General features: G+C 41.2%; 1 protein-coding gene across 1 annotated transcript in view; it reads right to left on the reverse strand.

Annotated features, from left to right (window-relative positions):
* The window catches only part of APCDD1 (APC down-regulated 1), a 37657-nt gene extending 15997 nt beyond the window's left edge, over positions 1–21660 (reverse strand). The window contains exons 1-3 of the mRNA XM_074944647.1: positions 21498–21660; positions 8656–8839; positions 4583–5114 (exon numbers count right to left, since the gene is read on the reverse strand). Of these exons, the coding sequence (XP_074800748.1) occupies positions 4583–5114; positions 8656–8839; positions 21498–21555 (774 nt within the window). The 5' untranslated portion in view covers positions 21556–21660. The remainder of the gene's footprint in view (positions 1–4582; positions 5115–8655; positions 8840–21497) is intronic.
* Between the last annotated feature and the right edge of the window lie 4024 nt (positions 21661–25684).

The raw sequence follows: 25684 nt of genomic DNA on the forward strand, positions 1-25684 counted from the left end.
AACCATGTAATTTCTATGGCTAATGAGAAAGAATCCTTGAAGTCACTCTTGACCTTAGATCTTCCATATGACACAGCACAACGTATTGCTACTATTACACCACTAAGGTAGCTCCAACCTTCTTTCTGCCTCTCTCCGTTCTCGGATATTATTTAGAAGGCTGAATCTGCAAGGTGCAGGGCACCTGATCTGAACTCCCAGTGATTTCAACAAAAGCTGAAGATGCTCAGCAACTTTCAGAGTCAGATCTGAATTGATTATCTTCAGCTCCGTCAGCATATTGACCCATCACTGATGCAAATTGCTGAGCTGAATTTATGTACAATATTTTAAAGTAGGAATTTGTGTAGGCTATGCTCTTATCTAAGAGAATTTGTAAGGCCTTAAGAGATTACAAATTAGATATTTTTTTAAAGCTCCCCAATTTCATATGTACACTTGAGTTAAGATATGGGCATTTGTGAATTTACTTAGATTAGTAGCATGGCTTAAAGCGGTCTGGTTTTTGGACAGCCCCTTTGATTTACCATCCTGTGGCTAAATCAATGCAGGAATTTGGAAAAGGCCAAACTATATTTGTTTAAAGTCTGATCACGTGGCTTTAGCATTTCTAACTGATCCAGCAGCCATTTGCTTTTAATTACCATTTGCTTCAACTGCACAAGTAATGAATGTGGTGGCTATCACAGCCAACTTTTAGGCTATGTAAATTTATAAGCTGGGTGGAGTGATCGTCTTCATGGAGGCCTAATTATAAATTTAATTCAGACAGTGAATCTTCTTAAAAACTAATTTTAGCCAAGTCCTTATATATTAAAAAATAATAAGGAAATAAAAAGGAAATGAAACAAGCCATATGTGAAAGATTCCATACAACACACCTGATTCAGTTCAATGACCATTTCCTCACCTCCCCAGTCTTGCTGCATGACTGTAGAAAGCTGTATAAGTTGATTTAATGTTTCTATTTATTTAAGGTGTCCAGTTTCCAGAGGAGTCTGTGACTAGTGGTTTTAAACTCAATTTAGCATTTAAACTCATTTTCAGCTAGGTCCCTGTGGACCAGCAATTAGAAAAGGAAAGGAGTTCAAAGAAGAAGGGTTATAACCTTTCAATGGTATGTTTGTGTGGTCTTTCAAAAAAAACAAAAAACAAAACAAACAAAAAAAAAAACAAAAAAACAAAAACAAAACAAAAAAAACGCATCTTCTGTTACCATTCTTCCTACATTCAAAAAACACTACAGCCCAGACCCAGGTTAACAGCCTGCTGGTACAGAGGACTTCATGGGTAAGTACACATCCAAAACCAGCAGCCTTTTATGATGGCTAATGCGAGTATACACTTTTTTTTCCTACTGCTATCGTCTCAATGCCCAAATTTCCTATTTAAAAAAAAAGTCACAAGTATCTGAACAAGATGCACAAAACTAAAAATATCTATAGAATCTTCTTTTTTTGCATATTCAGGAGTTGTATAGGTCCAATTAATTGCTTTGTTACAGTTACTGGCTCCAACTAAGATTGGGACCCCACTGGCTAGGCACGGTACAAGCACACAGTGGGAGACAGTTCCTACCCTGAAGAGCTTTCAGTCCAAACAGATTATATAGACAAAGGATGGAGGAGAAGCAGAGGTGAAGTGACTTCGGTTCAATGACAGAACAGAGAATAAAGCCAGATCTCCTGACTCGCTGCTCTATCCACTAAACTACACTGTTTTTTTATTACCCAGTACTTACATCTGTCTGCACTTTTGGGTACCTTGAGAATACTCTGAATTAGCTTGCCTGCCATTTAGTAATGTCATTCTCTGTTGTCAGTGATACTTATGTGAATGATGTTCCAACGCCATTAATTCAGCCTCAGGACTTGGACTCTGCCTATATGCTGACAGATAAGCCTATGATTGAATACACTGAGCTCCCCAAATATTGATCTTTCAAGATATTTTTTTCTTCCATTAGTTCTGGTAAACATATAGGACCAAAATCTGTCTAGAATCCATACAGTAGACTCCCACTGATTTCAATGGGAGTTGTGCACATGCCTCTGAAGGCAGAATCTGGCCCGTCAAAGAGACTATAAGATAGGTATATAAACTTCTTATACATGATGAGGCAGATTGATTACCCCTTTCCTGCCACAACCTGGTCCTGAGCCCAGATGAAAATTGTCGGGTTCTTCAAAAACAAACACCAGAGTTGTTTGTCCTGGTCTACAATATGTAGGCATGACCCACTCAAAACAAAATAGTGCATTTTGTTTTGCATTGTGGTCTCTGTGAGACAAATCCTGGGAGTGAAGATGATGGGGGTTACATTCTTTTAGCTATTCTCAATATTGGGTGTGGTTTCTGGGCTCCTGGCAAATTTCCAGTGTGGCCTGAAATTTGTTACCCTGCTTTAAATATTTTGGGATATCTATAAAGTCTTTTAGCTTATCCATTATATTTCTTCAGCTTACATTTTACAGAATGATATGTGGAACAGTGTATAAATATTGTTTTCAGCTAAACTTTACTAGACCCAGCTTGTGCTGATGATATGTTAATAGTCAGACTTCACATGGTCTAACAGAGAGACTTGTTTTGCAAGATTTATTCTTTTTAACTAGAGCATTGCATTTTAGATCTGAGCAGTCTAGCAATGCCATTGCAACACAGAGACAAGGCAGCTGAATGGTGACCAGTATGTATCAAGGTGACAGTAGAACTGAAAATCCTGGTTTCTGTATAGCCAGCTGAGCAGTAAAGCTGACCATTCTAACATTGAACCTCTAGTAAAGTTCTCTAAAATGAAGTGCAGACATTTTTACCATGTCATTTAACTGCCAATATCAGGATAACCAGGTTTGGTGGGACTGCCCAGAGTCTTAGCTGTTGTACTGAAATCAGAGTTGTGTCTCCTTTTCAACGGTTCTGAAAACACCTACAAAATTTGCTAGTATAGCTACAACATACATTAATGTACTTTTGTACTTAAGGATCCCTTTCAAACAAAGGCCCTCACTCCAAAATAAGTAAAGAGAAAAATCTAAAATAGAAAGTTATTTTAGTTAATCAAATGAAATAGACAAACTAAAATTGTTTTGAACTCAGGTGTTTTGATTATGGTGTGTGTGTGTGTGTGTGTGTGTGTGTGTGTGTGTGTGTGTGTGTGTGTGTGTGTGTGTGTGTGAGCTAGAATCTGTCTATTTTGGGAAGATGTAGGGTTTAAAAAGAAAATGAAAAAAAGTTGTTCCAGGCCCACTTGAGGTGAGCTAAGACGACAAAAATAATGGCCAGGGTTGCATAGCCTCACACAAGATTGTGGCTTTTAACCAACACTACCAATCTAGAAGTGTCATACTATTGGAATTCCAGTGAGGGAAGAGGACAGAAGCAACCCTGGGAAGGTGGAAGGGTTATGTAAATGAAAGAAGCACCCAAACCCACTCTCCCCAAATTGCTCTCTTCCCCGGTTGTGTCTCCTCTCACACTCGGCATGTTGTGGTCAATTTTTGTAACAGTTATAGTGAAAGTTAAAAATTGTGATATCCCATTAACTGGACATGACTGTCTGGAAGTTCTTAATGGCAACTGAAGTCTCAGCTGTGGCTCCAATCATAGGTGCTGACTCCATGGGTGCTCAGCATCCACCAGCAACAGCACCCCGATTAGCTGATCGGGGGAGTTACCAAACAGCTGATTAAAGTCTGGGGGAGAAGTTGGGGGAGGGCGGAGAGCAGTGAGCAGGCAGAGAGGGGACGGAAGAGGTGGAGAAAAGGTGGGGCCTTGAGGGACGGGGTGGAGCACCTCCAGGGAAAAGAAGAAACTCAGTACCTATGGTTCCAGTTGCTACATTTCTTTGAGATGTCATCAGAAAAGATGTACAGACAGACCCACTGCAAATGTACACCACTGCACACTCTCTTCTCTGATTTTTTTTTAAACTCACTATGGTTTGATCAGCTCACACTGAAGCTGAGGGCAGACTGAAAATGGAATCCTAAAATGGAATTATAGCCTCAGATTCAAGATGTCCCTGTTTTTCATTTCAAATAATGTATGCATTGGAGTCTGGACCCATGACCTGCACAGTCTAACAATTGCTCCCTCCTTATATGCTCACACAATTTTATTTCCCTCTTCACTACTGCTGCCTTTGCACCACCTTCCACCCTCTGCTACTACCTTCCCCTTCTCTCTCCCAATTTCTGCCTCAAACCTTGAATTCTCTCCTTTTTGATGCTGACTTTCATCAAAGTCCATGGACTTTGTCCATTTCTATAGCGGTTCTCATCTCCCCATTCTGGGAATCGGTTCTAACCCAGAGAGGCGCTCTCTTCGTGCTCAAGCAGCCCATCCTCCTGTTGACCTAAACTTATAATGCACTTAATGCAATTTCATAATCCACAAGTGGGATGCTACTCCCATGAATTATCACTTAAAAATTGATCGAATTGCATTGTCTGTAACCCTGCAATCCATCTCGGATTCTAGAATAACAGTGGGATTTTAGGTTATTTAGGGATTTTAGGTTCATTCATAAAAGATCTTGAATTTGGTTTGCTTCTTTTGTCAAAAAATAAAGTGAATGTACCTTTGCATTTTGAAGAGGAGGCTGGTAACTAGAAGGCCGATAGTACATCCTTTGAGTAGCATCAGTGTGGATGTCTCCAAGAAATAGCTCCTCCACTAGGTGATCTAAATTATGATGTAGATACTGCTTCTCTACTCGGATCAGTTGAAGTTCATGCATGGCAAAATTAAGAGCTCTGGTGCATTCACATCCATTCTCTTCTCTCCATAAATTGTAGCTCACATCCTGCTCCCAGGGATTGCTGTCTGGTACAAATCCAGGACACGTACGGTTCACCAACTCACGTAGTTTTTCGGCTACTGCTTCGCTGTGGCAGATGATCTGAATGTTATGTAACTGGTAATCGGCTTCAGTTCCCCCTCGGATGATCCAGGATGCTTGACGAAGACGAATTTTACCACGGATAACTAAGGTGTAGGTAGGGTTTGTGCAGCGGTTACCTCCGTAATAAAATTGGTAGGCCTTGAATGTGTTGTTGTGGTAGAATCTATAGGATCTTGTGATAAACTCTGGGCCTGATCTAACTTCACAGCTGTAGGAGGATTGAAAATAATATAAAACAACATTTGAGAGATCTACACCACACTATCATGCTACAATTAATAAGATGGCCAAATTCTTATAGTGTGCACTAGTATATTAGTACTGCACTAGTACTGCAGAAACGTCTTAAATACATTATCTTTTTATACCACTCAACTACCTATAGTATCTACATAGCGACTATGACTAGTATCTGAGCTCCTCACAGTCTTTAATATAATTTATCCTCACAATGCCCTCATGAATAGGGCCCTATCTAATTCATGGCCATGAAAATGTCATGGACCGTGAAAACTGGCCTTCCCCTGTGAAATCTGGTCTTGTGTGCTTTTACCTTGTACTATATACAGATTTCATGGGGGAGACCAATGTTTCTCAAATTGGGGGTCCTGACCCAAAAGGGAGATGCAGGGGGTCACAAGGTTATTTTACAGGGGTTGCGGTACTGCCACCCTTATTTTTGTGCTGCCTTCAGAGCTCAGTGACTGGGGAGTGGCAGCTGTTGACCAGATGCCCAGCTCTGAAGGCAGTGCCCTGCCAGCAGCAGCGCAGAAGTAAGTGCATACCATACCATGCCACCCTTATTTCTGCGCTGCTGCCTTAAAAGCTGGGTGGCCAGAGTGTGTCAGCTGCTGAATGATGGCCCAGCTCTGCAGGCAGCAGCGCAGAAGTAAGGGTGGCAGTACCATATCATGCCATCCTTACTTGTGCACTGCTGCTGGTGGCAACTCTGCCTTCAGAGCTGGGCTCCCGGCCAGCAGCCGCTGCTCTCCAGCTCTGAAGGCAGTGTTGCCATCAGCAGCCGTGCGGAAGTAAGGGTAGCGGTACTGCAACACCCCCTACAATAACCTTGTGACACCCCCCCCCCCAACAAACTCCTTTTTGGATTAGGACCCCTACAATTACAACACTGTGCAATTGCAGATTTAAATAGCTGAAATAATAAAATTTATGATTTTTAAAATCCTCTGTCCATGAAATCAACCAAAATGGACTGTGAATTTGGTAGGGCCCAACCCATGAGGAAAGGAAGTACTATCACCTTCATTTTACAGATGGAGAACTCAGGCACAGAAGCAATTAAATGAATCGCTCAAAGTAACAAAGAAAGTCTGTGACTGAGGAGGGAACTGAACTTGGGTTTCCCCAAGTCCCAGGGTCCTATGTTAATCTCTGGGCAGCCCTTCCTCTTCCTCCTTTTTTTATCACTCGCACAACTGGAATAACAAGCTCTTATGTCCTCTCTTTAGCTAACACTGCTTTAAATTGGAAGGAAAAAAAAAAGTGTAGTTTTATGTATAGTTGCTCCTAGGAAAAAATTCACCCTCAATCTGTCATTTTATCAAATATATTTTCTTTCTAGGATTACATGATTATTAAATATGAAGCTTAATTTTGACCATATTAGTTTGAATGTTTAATCTTCTCCTTTTTTAAAAAAAATGTTTATATTTTCAGTTTTGTCTCAGGACTGTCATGTAAAGCAGTTCTTCCTCAGAGGAAGTGGCTACAAAATAAATATTTCCTTTAAAAAAAAAAATAGTGAATTTAGAGAAAAGACAAGAGCACTGAAATATGAAGCACCTTAACTGACCACAGAACAGGTACAGTATTGGTAGCAGCTGTGCAAACTTCCTAAACACTTAGTGTAAATTTATATATTATATATAGAGAATAATGTGACACCAGCTCAGCAGAGTTTGGACTCAAACTACCAACTCACAGGCTACTGAACAGCCATCAGATGGTAATGCTTTTTTGACACCTGAATGCGTGACCTAGAGGCGAGAGGCTAAATTGTTAATCTTGGGGAAGATTTTCAAAGGCACAAAGGAGGTGAGGCTCCCAGCTCACATGCATCTGATGAAGTGAGCTGTAGCTCACGAAAGCTTATGCTCAAATAAATTTGTTTGTCTCTAGGGTGCCACAAGTACTCCTTTTCTTTTTGCGAAGCTCCCCTTTGTGTCTTTGAAAAAAATCTCTCTTGGGTGTCATCCAGGCTGCTTAACAAATATTTTTCAAAAAATAGTAAATTTAATAAGAATTATAAGCTCAGAAGATTATACTTTTCAGGTCAATTTTCAATTCATTTTTCATTTAGTGTGTTGAGAACTTATTCTTTACACAGACATATTGCTATGATCATAGAGAAAAAACTACTTTAGAAGAATGTTGTTTAGGTTTCAAAGTCAAGCTGCTGAAAATTAGTAAGTACCAGAATTTAGGTTGCCCATGCAAACCTTGATTCGTCACCCTTGTGCGTACGTGTTATGATAAAAGGCTTTAGTTACATGATCACATACTGCCTTCTTTCACAAGACCCCTGAAAAGTGCTAGGTAACCTAAATAGAGGGGTTGCTCCCCTTATAATAAGATAATAGTTTTAGGGTTTCAGGGCCTAGTCTAAAGTCTACTGAAATAAATGGAAAAAATCCCATTGACTTTGATGGGCTTTGGATCAGGACCTCACTTTTTTGGTGTATATCTATACATGTGTGTGGAAAATGTATTCTTTGGTCAGTCATTTAAGTGGTTCCACTCTACTAATAAGAAAGTGTAGGCAAAAAACTATTAAGGAACTCTTGCTACACATTTCACAAGAGAGCATTAAATCCCATCCAAAAAGGGTTTCATTAAACATAAAATAACTTACTGACTTATTTATTAGACTAAAGGTCACATAACTTTTCCATTAAGAAAGTGTATTAGCTACCGTGAACTTGCTGTAGCTTTGGGTTTGTTATAAAACAGTGAATATAAAGTACAGTAACTGAAAAAGTTACAATAGTAATAGAAGTAAAGTTTGCAGCTTGTCTGTTTAAACCCTTTGTGGCTTATCTGCTTAGGATAGTCAGAAAAGATTCTATCGTTATCCTGCAATTGCTCCACACGCAGAACTCCCACTGAAATCTATAGGAGTCTTCAGGAATAATTACAGGCCAAATCCAGCAGTCATTACTCAGGAACCACGTTCATTGAGTTCTGTTGTAGCTTTGTCCGAGTAACGATTACAAGATTGGGCCCCATAAAACATCTTAAAACCCCCAAAACAGTCTAAGAAAATCATTTAAAATAAGTTGATGAATATTACAGCCGAGACACTGGAAATGAAATCTCAGTCTGACTGAATGTCATCATGATGTACAGATAAGCACTTGCACATGCTTGGGCTGATGAAACAAAGTTTCTTAATTTAATTTGTTAATGAAATTTGTTTATGCAAAAGCTCTTAAAAACAAGGATCCATTCATTAGATATACCGTACAAAGACTTGTAATAGTGCAATATTCAGATAAGCAGGTTTTAACAATACTTTGTTCTTTCTAAATAAAAAAAGGTTTAGAAAACTTTGCATTCCTTATTGTTTAAGACGCAGACTGCGAAGTGGTGTATAACAAGGTAGCTTTACAGCATGCTATTCTGTCGTACAACTAAAATATCTATCATTCTAAGTATCTGTGAAAAATGCTTTTACATTTGTAGATATTTCCCCCCAAGTCACTCAAGCATCTTTTTTTTGTTATCCTTACCCAGTAGAGACCCAATGTCCTTCAATGGTGGGAGGCATTTGCACAGTGATTCGGGCTCCATTGTGAAGATGTTTCAGCATGTGAGGACACTGTGATTCCTTGAAAGCCCTCCATGCACTCTTCTCTAAAGATCGAGGGTGGGATCTGCTGTCTGGATGAAGAAGGGCAGAACCCTCTCCCAGCCCTGGGAAATAAAAGTGTAAGTTACCAGGGGATTCTGGCAAGGATGACTGATAGACACACAGTAAAGCAGGTTGAGTAACAGTGCTAACACATCAGTCGCTTAGCATAATATTATTATTATTGGAAGATATCCCTTTCTGCCAACAAATTACAAATCCTGACTAGATTTCACTAGTGTTGTAAAATGAGAACAGAACCAGAACCAAATTCAAATACCTCTGAAGTGTGGATCTGGATTTTAACTTCACAACTGGTTCTTATGTCTGTCTGTCAGTAAGAGGACAACCCCAAACCCTGGACCCAAGCACCTCTGTAACTGTGGGAAAGCTGGATCCAGATCCAGATGTGATCTTTGCAGCTTGGGCCCACCTCTAATTTGAATGGTTCTAAACTTGCAAATAAAGGCCACCTTTTAAAGTCAAAGGAAAACAGATATTCAAAACACAGCCTCTGTACACAGGAAGTCTCTGTGATGACTGAGGTGGTCAATTAAAGGCGGATTCTGCTATTTTCAGGGAAAAAGGAATTTCTAAAGCTAATTTTATCTCTAGCACTCAGTAATTTTGGTTTCTTACATAGGAAACTCACCAGCAATCTTTCTACACAAAATTAATCAAACAAAATGAATATGTAGTGTAAGAAAGAATGCTTCTTGTACTCCTTTAGGCTGCATGCTATATAAGGTGTAGGAAAATATGGGTCAAGAGAAAAGCACATCTCGGATTAACAGGTGAACAAATATGAATCTTAGATTACCGATTAGAAGACGGCCACTGTTTTATTAAAATGACTACCCATTACTGCTTTAACAGCTATGCAGATGAACCACAGTTGAAAACAACTATGTGAAGATAAGAAATATGTAATTAATAATTCAGCAACACTTGCAATATGTCTAGTGATTTTATAATAAAATTCCGCATTGCTCAGCATTGGGTTGTTAGCATTTTATACCTTAACTTTCCCATATTGTGTCAAAACACAGTCTCATCTATTGGTTCTGCATATGGACAAGTTACAAATCTCACTGCTCCAACCATCCCATCTAATCAGCATAATAAGTGTCTCAGTGCTTGCACCTTTCTGCACCTTTGTACGTGTCATTGTTCAAAAGTACCCAGATGTGGGATCATACTTCCTCTTTAGATCACCTTAAGATCAGATACATTTGTCAAACATTGTTCCCTTTTGGCTCTCCATCCCAGCCTTTGACCATCAGTAAATGGCCTGGTAAACAACCATGCCACTGCCTTTACACATCTGTCCTTCCTGGATATAACCTAAGTGTGCTTGTTCCCATTCCTGGATGCTGTCAGAGGCTTGAAAGAGTATGATATAGTATGGACATGGGTAGGATACAAGATCCCCTTTGAGCACCATTTATCTCCTTGTATGCTTTTCTACACACAGAGGGAAGTTTTGCAGCAGTATGTTTTCCTTCTCCTCCTCCTTCTGCAGTGAGAATCCACAGGTTGTTAAGGATACTCTGAAGGTAATGACACATTCTAAACAAACAAAAACAAAAAATCCGCCTGGTGCATTTTCATTAAGGAAAAAAGGATCCATGATTCGAATTGCATAAAGAGCAAATGTGTTGATGAAATACATTATTCATTTATTCAGCTTTGACATTTTCCTTGGTGCTGTACAGCACACAAAAATCTGTTTAGATATTGCTGCTAGATCACAGCAACGTGGCTTAGCATTTGAAGGCTTAATGGAAGGAGTGGGTTTTCATGAGCAATTTAAAAGAAGAGAGTTGGAGCATGGCACACTAGGATAGGCAAGTAATTATTTGCTTTGAAAAATATACCATCCTAATTTACAAGGAAAAAAAAACATGATTATTGGATTTTAGGATTACTTTGGTGTATTAAGGTATGTTGCAGTACAACATGTAAAATAGTCTTTTAAAATGCTTTTTAGGCAAAGCACTTAAGGATGTGTTCAGCTTTAAGCAGTGAGTAGTCCCTTTAACTTCATAGTATTCCTTTGGTTGATATAAAATGGAAAGATGTTGGCAGCCTCATGGTTAACTGTGCTTTTGTGAAATTGAAAAATGTGGAAGTCAATTTAAAAGACCACTTTTAAACAACATCGGAGACCAAAACATAATTGCTGTATACTTAGAGCTTTGGCTTTCATTGAAAGGGATCCAAATGTGCTACTTTCTACAACAGAGGCAAATAAGGGGGTTTCACAATCTATACACATGTTTGTTGCAAGATAGCTAAGGAAATGATAAACAATGAAAGGGGCATGTAAGTAATTTAGACTCTGGATTTGACCTACCTTAAACTTATTATAAATTAGGAATTATCTTCTGGATCTGATATGTCTCTTTTTTAAAAAAAAAAACAAAACACAAAATTACCAATTATCAGAGGGGTAATTACCAATCTATTCCTGAGATGTTTGAAAGATTTCAAACAAGATCCACATTTTAAATATGACCCACAAAAATAATGCCGTAAAAACTTCTTTTGGCTTTGTAGTTTCAGTTATCTAATGAACACTAGTTACAAAGATGGCATCACTCATCACGTTGGTACGTAAACAAGACAGTAAGTCAAAAAGTAAAATAAGAAACTCATAATAATTGCAGCTCCATGAGAAACTCAAGAAGAAAAAATAGCCAGTATTTTCTAGATGAAGAAAGGAAAACAAGCATAGGGAAAAAAGTTGTTTTCAAAGTTCTTAAGCAATCAATTGAGAGTAAAATAAATTTTTTACAAGTATTAAGATGTTGGCAGTGTATTCAGTTGGATAACAGTATTAGGTCCAAAGGCTGGTAAGAAAAAGTATTCTATGAGCAATTTTGCAGAAAGTCTTCTATTATTACATATTCAATTTTCAGTTTTCAGTGAATAAGTATTAATATGAGATACATTTGCAACAAAAATAGGGAAGTGGTAGATGTGGTGTATCTTGACTTTAGTAAGGCTTTTGATAAGTCTTGCATGACTTTCTCATAAGCAAATTAGGAAAATAGGACTTAGATGGAGCTACTATAAAGGTGGGTGCATAACTGGTTGGAAAGCCATTCCCAGAGAGTAGTTAGCAGTGGTTCACAGTCAAGCTGGAAGGGGATATCAAGTGGGGTCCTGCAGAGATCAGCTCTCGATTCGGTTCTGTTCAATATCTTCATCAATGATTTAGATAATGGAATAGAGAGTACAATTCTAAAGTTTGCAGATGATACCAAGCCAGGAGGGGTTGTGAGTGCTTTGGAGGATAGGATTAAAATTCAAAATGATCTGAACAAACTGGAGAAATAGTCTGAAGTAAATAGGATGAAATTCAATAAGGACAAATGCAAAGTACTCCACTTAAGAAGGAGCCATCAGTTGCACACATACAAAAGTATCCACTGCTTTCCCCTCATCCACAGAGCCTGTTACTCATCATAGAAGGCAATTAGATTAGTCAGGCATGACTTGCCCTTGGTGAATCCATGCTGACTGTTCCCGATCACTTTCCTCTCCTCTAAGTGCTTCAGAAGTGATTCCTTGAGGACCTGCTCCATGATTTTTCTGGGGACTGAGGTGAGGCTGACTGGCCTGTAGTTCCCAGGATCCTCCTTCTTCCCTTTTTTAAAGATGGGCACTACATTAGCCTTTTTCCAGTTGTCCGGGACCTCCTCTGATCCCTATGAGTTTTCAAAGATAATGGCCAATGGCTCTGCAATCACATCCGCCAACTCCTTTAGCACTCTCGGTTGCAGCGCATCCGGCCCCATGGACTTGTGCTCGTCCAGCTTTTCTAAATAGTCCCAAACCACTTCTTTCTCCACAGAGGGCTGGTCACCTCCTCCCCATGCTGAGCTGCCCAGCGCAGTAGTCTGGGAGCTGACCTTGTTCGTGAAGACAGAGGCAAAAAAAGCATTGCGTACATTAGCTTTTTCCACATCCTCGGTCACTAGGTTGCCCCCCTCATTCAGTAAAGGGGCTCACGCTTTCCTTGACTTTCTTCTTGTTGCTAACATACCTGAAGAAACCCTTCTTGTTACTCTTAAGATCTCTTGCTAGCTACAACTCCAGGTGTTATTTGGCCTTCCTGATTTCAGGGCCTTCCTGCATGCCCAAGCAATATTTTTGGTCATTTGTCCAATCTTCCACTTCTTGTAAGCTTCTTTTTTGTGTTTAAGATCAGCAAGGATTTCACTGTGAAGCCAAGCTGGTCGCCTGCCATATTTACTATTCTTTCTATACATCGGGATGGTTTGTCCCTGTAACCTTAATCAGGATTCTTTAAAATACAGCCAGCTCTCCTGGACTCCTTTCCCCTTCATGTTATTCTCCCAGGGGATCCTGCCCATCCGTTCCCTGAGGTTGTCAAAGTCTGCTTTTCTGAAGTCCAGGGTCCGTATTCTGCTGCTCTCCTTTCCTCCTTGTGTCAGGATCCTGAACTCGACCATCTCATGGTCACTGCCTCCCAGGTTCCCATCCACTTTTGCTTTCCCTACTAATTCTTCCTGGTTTGTGAGCAGCAGGTCAAGAAGAGCTCTGCCCCTAGTTGGTTCCTCCAGCACTTGCACCAGGAAATTGTCCCCTACACTTTCCAAAAACTTCCTGGATTGTCTGTGTACTGCTGTATTGCTCTCCCAGCAGATATCAGGGTGACTGAAGTCTCCGACGAGAACCAGGGCCTGCGATCTAGTAACTTCCGTTAGTTGCCAGAAGAAAGCCTCGTCCACCTCAGCCCCCTGGTCCGGTGGTCTATAGCAGACTCCCACCACGACATCACCCTTGTTGCTCACACTTCTAAACTTAATGTAGAGACTCAGGTTTTTCTGCAGTTTCATACCGGAGCTCTGAGCAGTCATACTGCTCTCTTACACACAAAGCAACTCCCTCACCTTTTCTGCCCTGCCTGTCCTTCCTGAACAGTTTATATCCATCCATGACAGTACTCCAGTCATATGAGTTATCCCACCAAGTCTCTGTTATTCCAATCACATCATAATTCCTTGACTGTGCCAGGACTTCCAGTTCTCCCTGCTTGTTTCCCAGGCTTCTTGCATTTGTGTATAGGCACTTGAGATAACTTGCTGTTTGTCCTGCTTTCTTAGTATGAGGCAGGAGCCCTCCCCTCTCATGCTCTCCTGCTTGTGCTTCCTCCTGGTATCCCATGTCCCCACTTACCTCAGGGCTTTGGTCTCCTTCCCCCAGTGAACCTAGTTTAAAGCCCTCCTCACTAGGTTAGCCAGCCTGCTTGCGAAGATGCTCTTCCCGTTCTTCGTTAGGTGGAGCCTGTCTCTGCCTAGCACTCTTCCTTCTCGGAACACCATCCCATGGTCAAAGAATCCAAAGCCTTCTCTCCGACACCACCTGCGTAGCCGTTCGTTGACATCCACGATTCGACGGTCTCTACCCAGGCCTTTTCCTTCCACGGGGAGGATGGACAAGAACACCACTTGCGCCTCAAACTCCTTTATCCTTCTTCCCAGAGCCATGTAGGGGACCCGCATGAAAGACCCCCTAAGCTTATTTCTACCAGCTTAGGGTAAAACTTCCCCAAGGCATAAACTTTTTGCCCTTGGCGGGTACGCAGCCACCACCAAGTGATTTAACAAAGAATCAGGGAAAGGACCACTTGGAGTTCCTATTCCCCCAAAATATCCCCCCAAGCCCTTACACCCCCATTCCTGGGGAGGCTTGAGAATAATATCCTAACCAATTGGTTACAAAGTGATCACAGACTCAAACCCCTGGGTCTTAGGACAATAGAGAAATCAGTCAGGCTCGTAAAAGAAACAGAACTTTATTAGAAAGAAAAAAGATAAAAGAAGCACCTCTCTAAATTAGAAGGGAAGCTAATCTCACAAGGCAATCAGATTTAAAACACAGAGGATTTCCCTCTGGGCAAAAACTTTAAAGTTACAAAAAGAAAACCAGGAATACACCTTCCTCTCAGCACAGAGAAAATCAGAAGCCAAAACAGAAGTAAACTAACGCATTTCCTTGCTAGTACTTACTAATTTAAATGGAGTTGGATTGCTTGCTTTCTTGATCTCTGTCCGGCAAGCACACAGAACAGACAAACAAAAGCCTTCCACCCACCCCCCCAGATTTGAAAGTATCTTGTCTCCTTATTGGTCCTTTTGGTCAGGTGCCAGCCAGGTTACCTGAGCTTCTTAACCCTTTACAGGAAAAAGGATATTGTGCCTCTGGCCAGGAGGGATTTTATAGTACTGTATACAGGAAGGTTGTTACCCTTCCTTTCCTATTTATGACAGGCCTCAACTGGAGTCTCATGACCTATAAGAGAAGATTGAAAAAACTGGGTTTGTTTAGTCTGGAGAAGAGAAGATTGAGAGGTGACATGTAATTGTTTTCAAGTACATAAAAGGTTGTTACAAGGAGGAGGGAGAAAAATCATTCTCCTTAACCTCTGAGGATAGGACAAGCTTCAATTTAAGCCCATTGCTTCAAGGACAGTTTAGGTTGGACATTAGGAAAAACTTCCTGTCAGGACGGTTAAGCATTGGAATAAATTGCCTAGGGAGGTGTGGAATGGAGATTTTTATCATTGAAGATTTTTAACAGTTAGACAAACACCTGTCAGGGATGGTCTAGATAACACTTAGTCCTGCCATGAGCACAGGAGACTGGACTAGACGACCTCTTGAGTCCCTTCAAGTCTTACGACTGATTCTACAACTAGAGTTTTGCTCAAACTCAAAGGATCTAGACCTGAATTCTTAGGCCAAATTTTGCTCTCAATTACACCAGATTTACACTAGAGTAACTCTTTCAAAATCTGCTAAATAGCTATGGATTTAAACCAGTGTAACTGACAGCAAAGTCTGGACCAATATATCTATAATGAGCTCCATCAAAACTTTGGCTTCAAACACTTGGAGTTTCAAAATTGAGACCCTGAATTTCTCATGTTCAGATTTCAAATGTGGCCTATTAGAGAGTTAAATTGGAATGGCAAACAAGATTCAAACCTAGATCTGGATTGGCGTGTCTGATAACTGGGAAGTTCCTCATTTATATCAGTTGAGACACATAGGGCCAAACTCTTTCTTCACTCACACCAGTGTAAATCCAGTATAGCTTCCTTTTAGCTCATTCTCACATAAACAACCTCACGTGGAAGCTGAACTGCTATTATTTCTGAGCATTACATCCTTGGAGGGAATCACGTTTAATACTAGTATTTTATTTCTGCAGCAAACTATTTTCAAGTTGGAACTTGTCTGAAATGATAAAAATCTTTCAAACAGATGAAGAATAATTGACTAGTTAACTATTTAGCTTTACTTATCTTGTCAATTGCCCTGCATAATTAAATAAATATACATTAGAGAACAAAAAGAAAAGGAGTACTTGTGGCACCTTAGAGACTAACAGTAGAGAATAGTTATCTCTTGATGTGGGAAAGTGCTAGATAACCTCTATGACAGCTTTTTAATTACAGTACAAACTTGTGTAATTACAATGGAGAATATAATGTTCCATTGGCAAACAAATTCGTCTGTGTTTACTTTCCATGTTTTTCTCCATTATTGCTTTATACTTCAAAGGACCCTTACAGGATTGGGATTTAAATTAGACATACCATAGCAAGGGATTACAAACAAAGGATTGGGGGCAGAGAAGGTTGAAGTTTACAACTGTAAAAGATAACAAGATGTGCTTTTGTTTCATATGTACCTATTACCTTTCTTGTGTGTGTACATAGTTTTTAGATATAGGTCCGCAAACAGACCCGTAGTTTATAGGAGGGAAATGCCAGTTTATAATGGTGAAGTTACTGAATAGAGATACAAAACAAGGATTTTAAGATGTAACAATTAGAAACTCCATCAAAGCTGACTGGCCCAGAATTAGATCTTCTGTTATTTTATGGTGCAAATCCTGAGGTCCTTACTCAATGCCCAGTACCGAAATAGGCTGAGAATCTCTTAGGAGAGGCTGAACAACTTCAAAACCTAGCGAAATCAGTTCACTCAGCACCTGGGAGGGTTAGGCCTTCCGTGCTTACTCTTCCAAAACACCTGTTTCAGTCAACAATTGAGTAATGTCAGTAAGAACTTGAGGCCCCTATAACTTTTCACACAGGTAATCTACTGAAATTCTTTTACTTTAATTTTTAAGTAGATGCATTTGTGCTCTCTACTTTAAAACAGAATCAGTGTCCTCAGATCTGTATTCCTTATGAGCCACTTCACAACAACAAAGTAGGTATTCATGGTGGAGGAATGAATGGATTTGGTAAGGAGAAAAGTTTACAACTCTTTAGAGTTATGCTTTCAAGGCATTGTTATAAAATACTGTATAACAAATTAATTTAAATATCATGATAAATTCATTGAGAGTGCCCTTTAATTTCACGTAAGCACTATTTACCAAAAGGCTCACAGGTGCTGTACATAAAAAAAATTTAAAAAAATATAGCAATCAAACCTGAGTCCAATGGCACAACGATAAATTCCCACCAGTGTATGAGAGTAGGATAACTGTGGGTTCATATAGTTTTCACATTCTGTTGTTTCATATAAAACTTTTTAAGCGGTTTTATAAAATAATGAGCTCTGTAATGTTGAATTAAATTTTGTACTAGAATGGACCACCATCACTGAATGAAGAAAAAGCGGTGGTATCTCTAGTGTGTATTTCTGTGAACTGTTAAGGGTTCAAGTCTGCTTCCACTAAGGTCAATGGGAGCTTAGCTATTGACTTCCAGGAGGGAAAATTGGACCCTAAATGCAACACAATACGTAAAGTAGAGTGACTTTGCCCTTTTTCAAGCAAATGTATGTTAATCTATACCACAGATGTCTGCAAAATTCAGATCTACACACATCTATTCTATACCATAGGTGCTGGAACTAGAGGTACTGCTGCACCCCCTGGCTTGAAGTGGTTTCCTTTATATACAGGATTTACAGTTTGGTTAAATGGCTCTCAGCACCCCCACTATAATAATTGTTCCTGCACCACTGTTCTATTCTACATACAAATTAGTGAAAAACTCAAGCAAAACTACCACTAAACTTATTGGAGTTTGAGTAAATACTATAGGACAGGATCCTATACCAAAGTAATCATGCAATCTATGCTTAGGAAGCATACACTACAAATATAACTACTGTACAAAAGTTGCGTTAATAACAAAGTATTACTCTTGTCTTGAATACCTGAAAATTTTATTTCTGCATCATTCATTGATTTATTTTTAAGTTTACAGACACACTTTCTCTATTTCAAAATATTCTATGTATATACACATAGCACAAAAATCCAGCTCTGTTGCACCAATGTAAATTTATTATAAATCCACTGAAAGTCAATAGAGTTACTTTGGATTTACATTTTATTTTAACTGAAAGTGGAATTCAGCCCACAACTGCTTATTTTTATCTTTCTCTCTTCATCTACCTCCATGCTTGATATAGTAAGCACTGAACAGAGGGAACTCTTTCGGATTTCTCCTCTCCTAAATCCTAACTGAATTCAGTTATTTTACTAAAGGGAACATACATCCCACAGCTCACACCCACGCCTTGCCCATCCCTATATATATGGGGACATATTTTCTTATAAATGTCATTGTATTTTAATGAATTTGAGGCAAGAAAGGAAATAAAACACTTCTATCCAACCAATTTCAGTGACACTATTGGAGCACTTTTATATATTTAGTTTTGCATAAACAATGAATTCTGCCATGAAAACTCTAACAGTCCTGACTGAATAAATGTCATTAAAACTGAATATTTTAGTGGGGGATGTTATCATATAAGGAACCAATTATTAATTTTTTTAACATGTTACTTTAACAATCACATATTCAGAAATAATCTACGGTAATTTCCTCACATTTGTAACATAAATGAGTCATTTGCAAAATAAATTAGCCATTTTGTTTTGAATCCACTTTAGTATAGGTCTGATTAATCAAGTTTTCTGGAGCTGAATGTTTGCAGCATTTGACATCTGAAACTTTTGTGGCTTTTCATATAAGCAAAGAAATACTGATAATGGACAACTTCCAGCTGCAAACCTCTTTTGACATTCTACAGGTTTCATTTTGACTAATGAGTACAAGTTTTTCAAAATGTTAACTCAGTAATATTAGGAGTTATGTTGCAATGAAAATATGAGCTTGAGTCTTATACTGCGTTTACATTGTTAATTTAATGGAAGTAAAACTAACAGCACTTTGAATTAAAAAGGGAAAACAAAAGCTTTAATTCTTATTTCTATACACACACATACTTAATTGACTCTTGGATTTCCAAGAGCAATCCAGTTGACTGGAAGATAGTTATGTGATCTAAAAGACCTTTGGAAAAAAGCCCCAGGGTGGTGCAATACATTTAGAATGTTTAGAGATTATTATCAAACATAGAATGGGCAAAGACTAGATTAGGCTAAACTACATCTTGGGGCATTGTATCCCACTGTTTGTTTCTATCTCAGCCCAAGGGGGTAATATTTTTCCACAATAAATCTTCGCTTCAGTCCCTATGTTACTTATATGTATATGTTCACGAACAGGTTTTCGAGTTATTTCTTTCTAAACAGTATTTGACTAAGTATATTTTGTTTTGTGATACATAACTGCAGCTGGAAAAAATAGATGATTTTCCTGTTTCATCTTCTTTCGGCAGCTGTTATTTTGATCTGATCATAGGCCCTGATTTGTTTCTCATTTCAGCCAAAGTTTAAAACTGCTCTGTAATTCCAAGCAGATGAGGCTGGTAGTCAACCCTATAATTATAACTTCTCTCTTTACTCTCTAACGTCAAACCTTCCATTTTGACTTTTAGATTCCCAGATCACAGAGTTTTAAGGTACACCTTGGCGTCCAGGCAGGTCTGGCTCAACTAGACTTGTTTACATAGTCTATATATTTTGGAGGTGAGCTGTGAGAAGTGAGCAAATGCTCTCTCTATAAAAATAAAACACACAAATTTATTGAGCACCGTCTGTTTAGCTTAAAACTGTACAAACATAAAGAAAGACAATCCCCACTTCAAAACAGACAATTTTAAGCAGCACTTTAAAGTTCTGACTCCGGTCCCCTATTCTAAGGCTAGATCCAGTGGGGTGCACAGTTTTAGTATACCTGAAAGAGGCACCTCCTTTTAAAAGTAGATTTTGGGACCTGAGGAAGTTTATTGAAGAAGGCTGGATGCTGCAGAATACTTCAGTATTAGGTACAGTCCTCAAAATGCTGATGTAACTGAGTATGCTGAAAGAAAAGGAGTACTTGTGGCACCTTAGAGACTAAAATTTATTTGAGCAAAAGCTTTCATGAGCTGCGTAGCTCACAAAAGCTTATGCTCAAATAAATTGGTTAGTCTCTAAGGTGCCACAAGTACTCCTTTTCTTTTTGCAAATACAGACTAACACGGCTGCTACTCTGAAACCTGAATAAGTTGAGACACTCTTTCAGAAGCATATCTCACCAAAGTTTTCAAACATGGGTGCATAAAGGGAGGCCTGTAAATATTTATTTAGGCACCGAATTAAATAGCCTAATTTTCACTGGTGTTGAGCACCCTCAAATACCTTTAAAAAAAATTGAAACTGTGGTGCTCAGCACTTCTGAAAATTGGATGCCTAAATGTGGCTTTATGCACCCAGCCTTGACCATTCTGTCCCATACCACTTAAAATTAACCCTGTTCCCACCACAATGCTGTTTCGGAAGACTTTTACTCTCGTGATATGTTTAGGTAGTGTCAAAGTAGAAGTGGGCATATTTTAAAGTACCAGGTCCAAAGAGCCTTTGTGTTCTAAATCAAATTATTATGAGCACTAAACCCAGTACTAACATATTCTGTTATCCAATCTTTCTCAATAAATGTCTCAATAAATACTCCCAAATCCAAAGACCATCTCTTAGGAAAAGCCTGCAGGTGAAATCCTGGCCCTATTGAACTCCATAGCAAAGCTCTGGTTGAATTCATTAGGGGTAGCATTTTACTCAGAGCCTCTTAAAGCGGCATTGCATTGAGCCCCCAGATGGGATGCAGTGCCAGAGCTGGTACAGACATAAATTTTAAATTAACATAATGAACAAGAACTTCATAGGTAACTGGTGGGGCACCTTCCACGTGATCCTGTTTGTAGAATTTGTCGAAATGTTTTATTAAGAAAGATTCTCAGCAATGAGGGTTTAAGCAAGGTAACTGAAATCATGGTATGCTTTGACTTTATAGATCGATATACTTCCCCTCTGACAAACAAGAAAACTTAACCATGTGGACGAACCATCCACTTCCAAGACAGGCAGGCGTAAACATACACGAAACTTTCCCCCAGATGAGCCTAGCGTAGTCCTTCATAACCTCCTACAATTTTTGGCCACATCAAGAGTCACCCAACGGGCTCTGGAACGCTCCTGAGACCGACCACAATTTAGGTTTTGGTTTTTTAAAAAGCCTCTCTCAGGATACCGTTTGGAAATCCGACAGGGCGTGGGGGAGGGAGAGAGCTCTTCTGAGGGTTGATCTTGGAAACGAATCACACGACTCCCCGCCCTGGAAAACTCCATCGTATTCAACTCCTGCGTTGACGCCAGCAGCACCCTGCTGCACTGCCTCCCCTCCCTTGCAGCCATCCTGGGAGAAGGGGGCCTCCAGCAGTCTCCTAAGAGACATTAACCCCAAGGGCAAATCTCCCCTCGGGCACTCACCGTGCAGGAGCAGGGCTGGGAACAGGTATCTGACCAGGTTGCAACAGGGAAGGGACATTGCCAGCTCTCCACCCCCTCCTCCTCTCCTCGCCTTATTCCCTCTCCTTCCTCGTCTTCTCGGGCTCCCTCCAGCTCCCAGCAACCCGGCTGGTGGGCGGCAGGCGAACGGTCCCGTCCTCCGCGCGGAGCTGCCGGCCAGGCGGGCAGGGGAGGCGCCGCGCGGCTCGGAAGGAGGCGAGCCGGGGGCGCCGCAGGCAGGGCCACTGGCCCAGGCAGAAGGTGCGGCCGGATCCTCCGGCCGGGGGAGCGCTCCCGCCACTCCGCCAAGCCCCCGCCGCCCGCCCGCGCTCATGGGGGGACGGTGGGTCCCATGGCTGGGCACTGCTGGCGGGGCGGCCGTGCTCCCTCCTGGGGAGGGGCCGCGAGCTCCGGCTGTCACGCCTCGGGCAGCCTCCCTGCCCAGCCGGGCTGCTCCGTCCGCTGGCTCCCGTGCGCCCCTGTCCGTCGCCGGCAACTCGTCTGCTCGCTCGGCAGCGGCAGCCGCGGCGGCACCTCTTCATATCCCCCTTCCCGCGGCGGGGGCGGGGCCGGGCCGCGGGGGCTCCGCGCCGCCAGAAACCAGACACCCGGGCACGGGAGGAGATCAGAGGCCGCGGGCTCCCGGCCCCGCCCGCTTCTGGCGGCTGCCCCCCGTACCCCAGCTGTGTGGGGGCGGGGGCGCTAGCCAGCCGGCACCGTGAGCCTGGGGGCCACTCTGCCCTCCAGCCCCTTCCCGTGCAGCCATCAGCGTGTGCCCCTCCTGCCTCTCAGCCCCCTCTCACGGCCAGCCGCATCCTGGCCAGGGGGGCGCACAGCTCCCTCCAGGGAACTAGGGGGGCAGTGGCAGAGGAGAGGGAGTGAGACTCAGCTGGGGTCCCCCTGCCCCGGCATTCCAGGCCTGGAACCACCCCCAGGTGCTGGAACCAGGGGCGCTCAGGGTGCTGCCGTTGCCGCACCCCCTGGCTTGAAGTGGTTTCCATCATAGACAGGGTTTACAGTTTGGTTCAGTGGCTCTCAGCACCCCCACAATACAAATTGTTCCTGCACCCCTGGAATCACTATGGGAAATAGTAGGGGAAATTATTTGCCAGTACAAATAACATTGTATTTGTAAATAATGTGCCAGGGCAAATGGGATCTAACCATCTGTAAAGTTGGAAAAACAACCGGGAATAGTTATTCATCAGTTGGCTGGGAAAATCAAAATCAGCCAAACTATTGGCAAATACTGTTTGACCAGCTGTACTGGAAAGGAATGAGTCTTGCCAGCAGTGTTTCACTCTACTGTATATAAATAACATTTTCAGACAGGTATACAAATACAGATAGGCCTGAACTGCAAGGGTGTCTAAGACATACATTGATTTAAATAAAAAAACAAACTATGTACTTTTGCCTGAAAGGCCTTAGGCAACATACATGTGAGGGAACTGTTAGAAATCCCAGTGTAAATTAGGCGTGTTTTAACAAAAAAGAAACGTCTAAGCTCCCTTCTTTGGAGTTCCATTCTGCTGCTTGCATTCCTCCATGTCTGTTGTTGATTAGTTTTGCTTTGAGTCTAGCTTTAGTCCCCAGTCATGCAAACACTTATGCATGTGCTTAACTTTATGCAGGTGAAATCAGTGGAACTGCTCGGGGGCCTAAGGCTAAATACATGCATGTTTTCGGGATCCAGGGCCTTATTTTGTAGTAGCCTCTGGCCAGAAACTTCCCCTTTCCATTTTTCCTTGTGTTCGGTTCCTGGACCTCATTGCCAGAAATGTGTGACAAATTGGAGGGAGTTCCAGGGAGAGCAACATAACTAGTTAGAGTTCTGTATAGATGAACTAAGTAACAATTAGCACTTTCATAGTACTTGAAATGTTCAAAGGGATGTACAGACATTAATTAGCTAATCCTTCCAAGACCCTTGTGAGATATGTATAAGTATTAATATGCCCATTTTTACCATGGGGGTGGGGAACTGAGACATACCCTAAGAGAGAGTCAAGATTAGAACTCAGGAGTTTCTGATTCTCAACCCTTGCTCATTCCTTTACACAAGTGTTTCCCAAGCTGTGGACCATGGTTTGCAGAGCACTTACTGGAGATATGTACTGTATCAGCTGGTGTTGGCTGTCCTCTATATTGCCTGCTAAGTGAGATAAAATGAAGAGCAACTCTTGTTTTTGTTTTTAAACAGGCGAACATGCTTCTCACATTAAAGACAGTTAAAAATATACAAGTATGTACCCAGTGTAACTTTTCCACATTCAACTAATTGTTGTAGTAGCCACAGGGATGCTTCACAATCCTGTATGGGAAAGGAGATAATTCTTGGCACGATATCTCATTTACGATGCAGTACACGCTATGAATGCGTTTGGAAACCCTGCTTTACACCATGCTGCCTTATGAGGAAAGACAAAAAGAACTAAATATGTGTAGTTTGTCAAAACAATAAGTGAGGATGGACTGAAGTCTGCAAATACTTAAAGGATGTGAACGAGGAGAGAAACAATTTAGGATAACAGAACGGATCACAGAGTAACTAGAAATACTGGAATTAAATGAAGAAAGAAGAAAATTAGGGATACTATCCAGAAAACTTTTCTGAAGGTGCTATCTGTTTGACTGGGGAAATGGTGGCTGTCCGATCAGTAGACTATACAAAGTACTACTACTGCTAGCAACAATCCTGCTTTGGTAGGAAGAGGTACCAGTAGTTCTCTTTTCTCTGTAGATTTGTGATTGAGTTAATGGATAGCTTCAGTGAATGAGGAAGCATCAGATAAACAATGAAAAGGCAATGTGTATTTAAATATGGTAAAAGCATCTGCATTTATGGTTTCTGAGGACCTGACACCCAACAGAGCAGATGTAACCCCAACAATGAGCTATGATATGAGACATCCCTGTCCTTCCGAGCAACGAGGTACTGCACTGCGGGCAAAGAGACAGTGTAAGTACAAAAGAAGGATGGTGTGCATAAAACACAATGTGCAACTGTCGAACATGGGGACAAGATTTTTAAGGACAGGTTACACAGGTTAGGAGTAAGCCATATTGTAAGAGTCACACACCTTTGGCACAGATACAGATTGTGGTAGTATGCAGTGTGTGGGAGAAGGCTCTGCTTGTATCAATTACCTACTCCTGCCACTTAATGAATGCATGTCACTTCAGAGCCCAATGAGGCTTCTTACTGTTGCTACCTTGTCTCATCCAGCATATTACCACATCCCAAAGAAGAAACAAGTCCCAAGACAAAACAGCTTGGGGCTGGAATGTGAAAGATAGACTTGACTCAGTCATTACAACAGAAGTGAAGGACTAGCAATCACTGAGCATAACAGATAAAATTCCTGCAATGACAAGATTCAATCAAGGGTGCAGTGCAACCTTGCTATACACACTCAAAAATCAAATGCAAACTAGTGAACAGATAAAATCATCAGTAGGTAACCAGTTCATCCAACAAGTTAACAGTGTCTTCTGGGAATTAGTTATTAATGATACTGCCATGGAGGTAACTATGTACTTATGTAAAAAAATTAAAAGGAACCGCAATGGCTTTATTACTGCATTGAACAACTTTGTAAATTAGGCTCTATTTGTGATTTACTATCAATGTAGTTTCAAATGTGGTCATGAAATAAAATGAAATCAGTACCTAATGCGCTTAGACACTACAGAACTTTCCAAAAACAACACAGATTGTATTTTGTCTTTTATGTCTCTTCTTAAATTTGTATGATTTTAAGGATATGTGACTCTGTAGATCAGAGGTCGGCAATAATTTTCACAGGGGGGGCCACTCCACGAATTTTGGTAAGTCGTCATGGGCCTCACATTTTTCCTATATTAATGGAGTATGGGGTCTGGGGTCTGGGAGAGAGTTTGGGTGCAGAAGGGAGCTCCAGGCTGGTGCAGAGTGTTGGGGTGCAGGAGAGGGTGAGCGGGGTGGGGCTCTGGGAGGAAGTTTGGTGCAGGAGGGGGCTCTAGGCTGGGGCAGGGGATTGGGGTGCAGGAGGGGGTGCAGGGTCTCGGTGGGAGTTTGGGTGCAGGCAGTTGGGGTGCGGGAGGGGGTGTGAGGTGCAGGCTCTGGCTGGGAGGCGCTTACCACAGGCGGTTTCCGGCCCGTGGCACAGCAGGGCTCAGGCAGGCTG

This window comes from Natator depressus, chromosome 2, assembly GCF_965152275.1.
Source record: "Natator depressus isolate rNatDep1 chromosome 2, rNatDep2.hap1, whole genome shotgun sequence".
NCBI classification, from domain to species: domain Eukaryota; kingdom Metazoa; phylum Chordata; order Testudines; family Cheloniidae; genus Natator; species Natator depressus.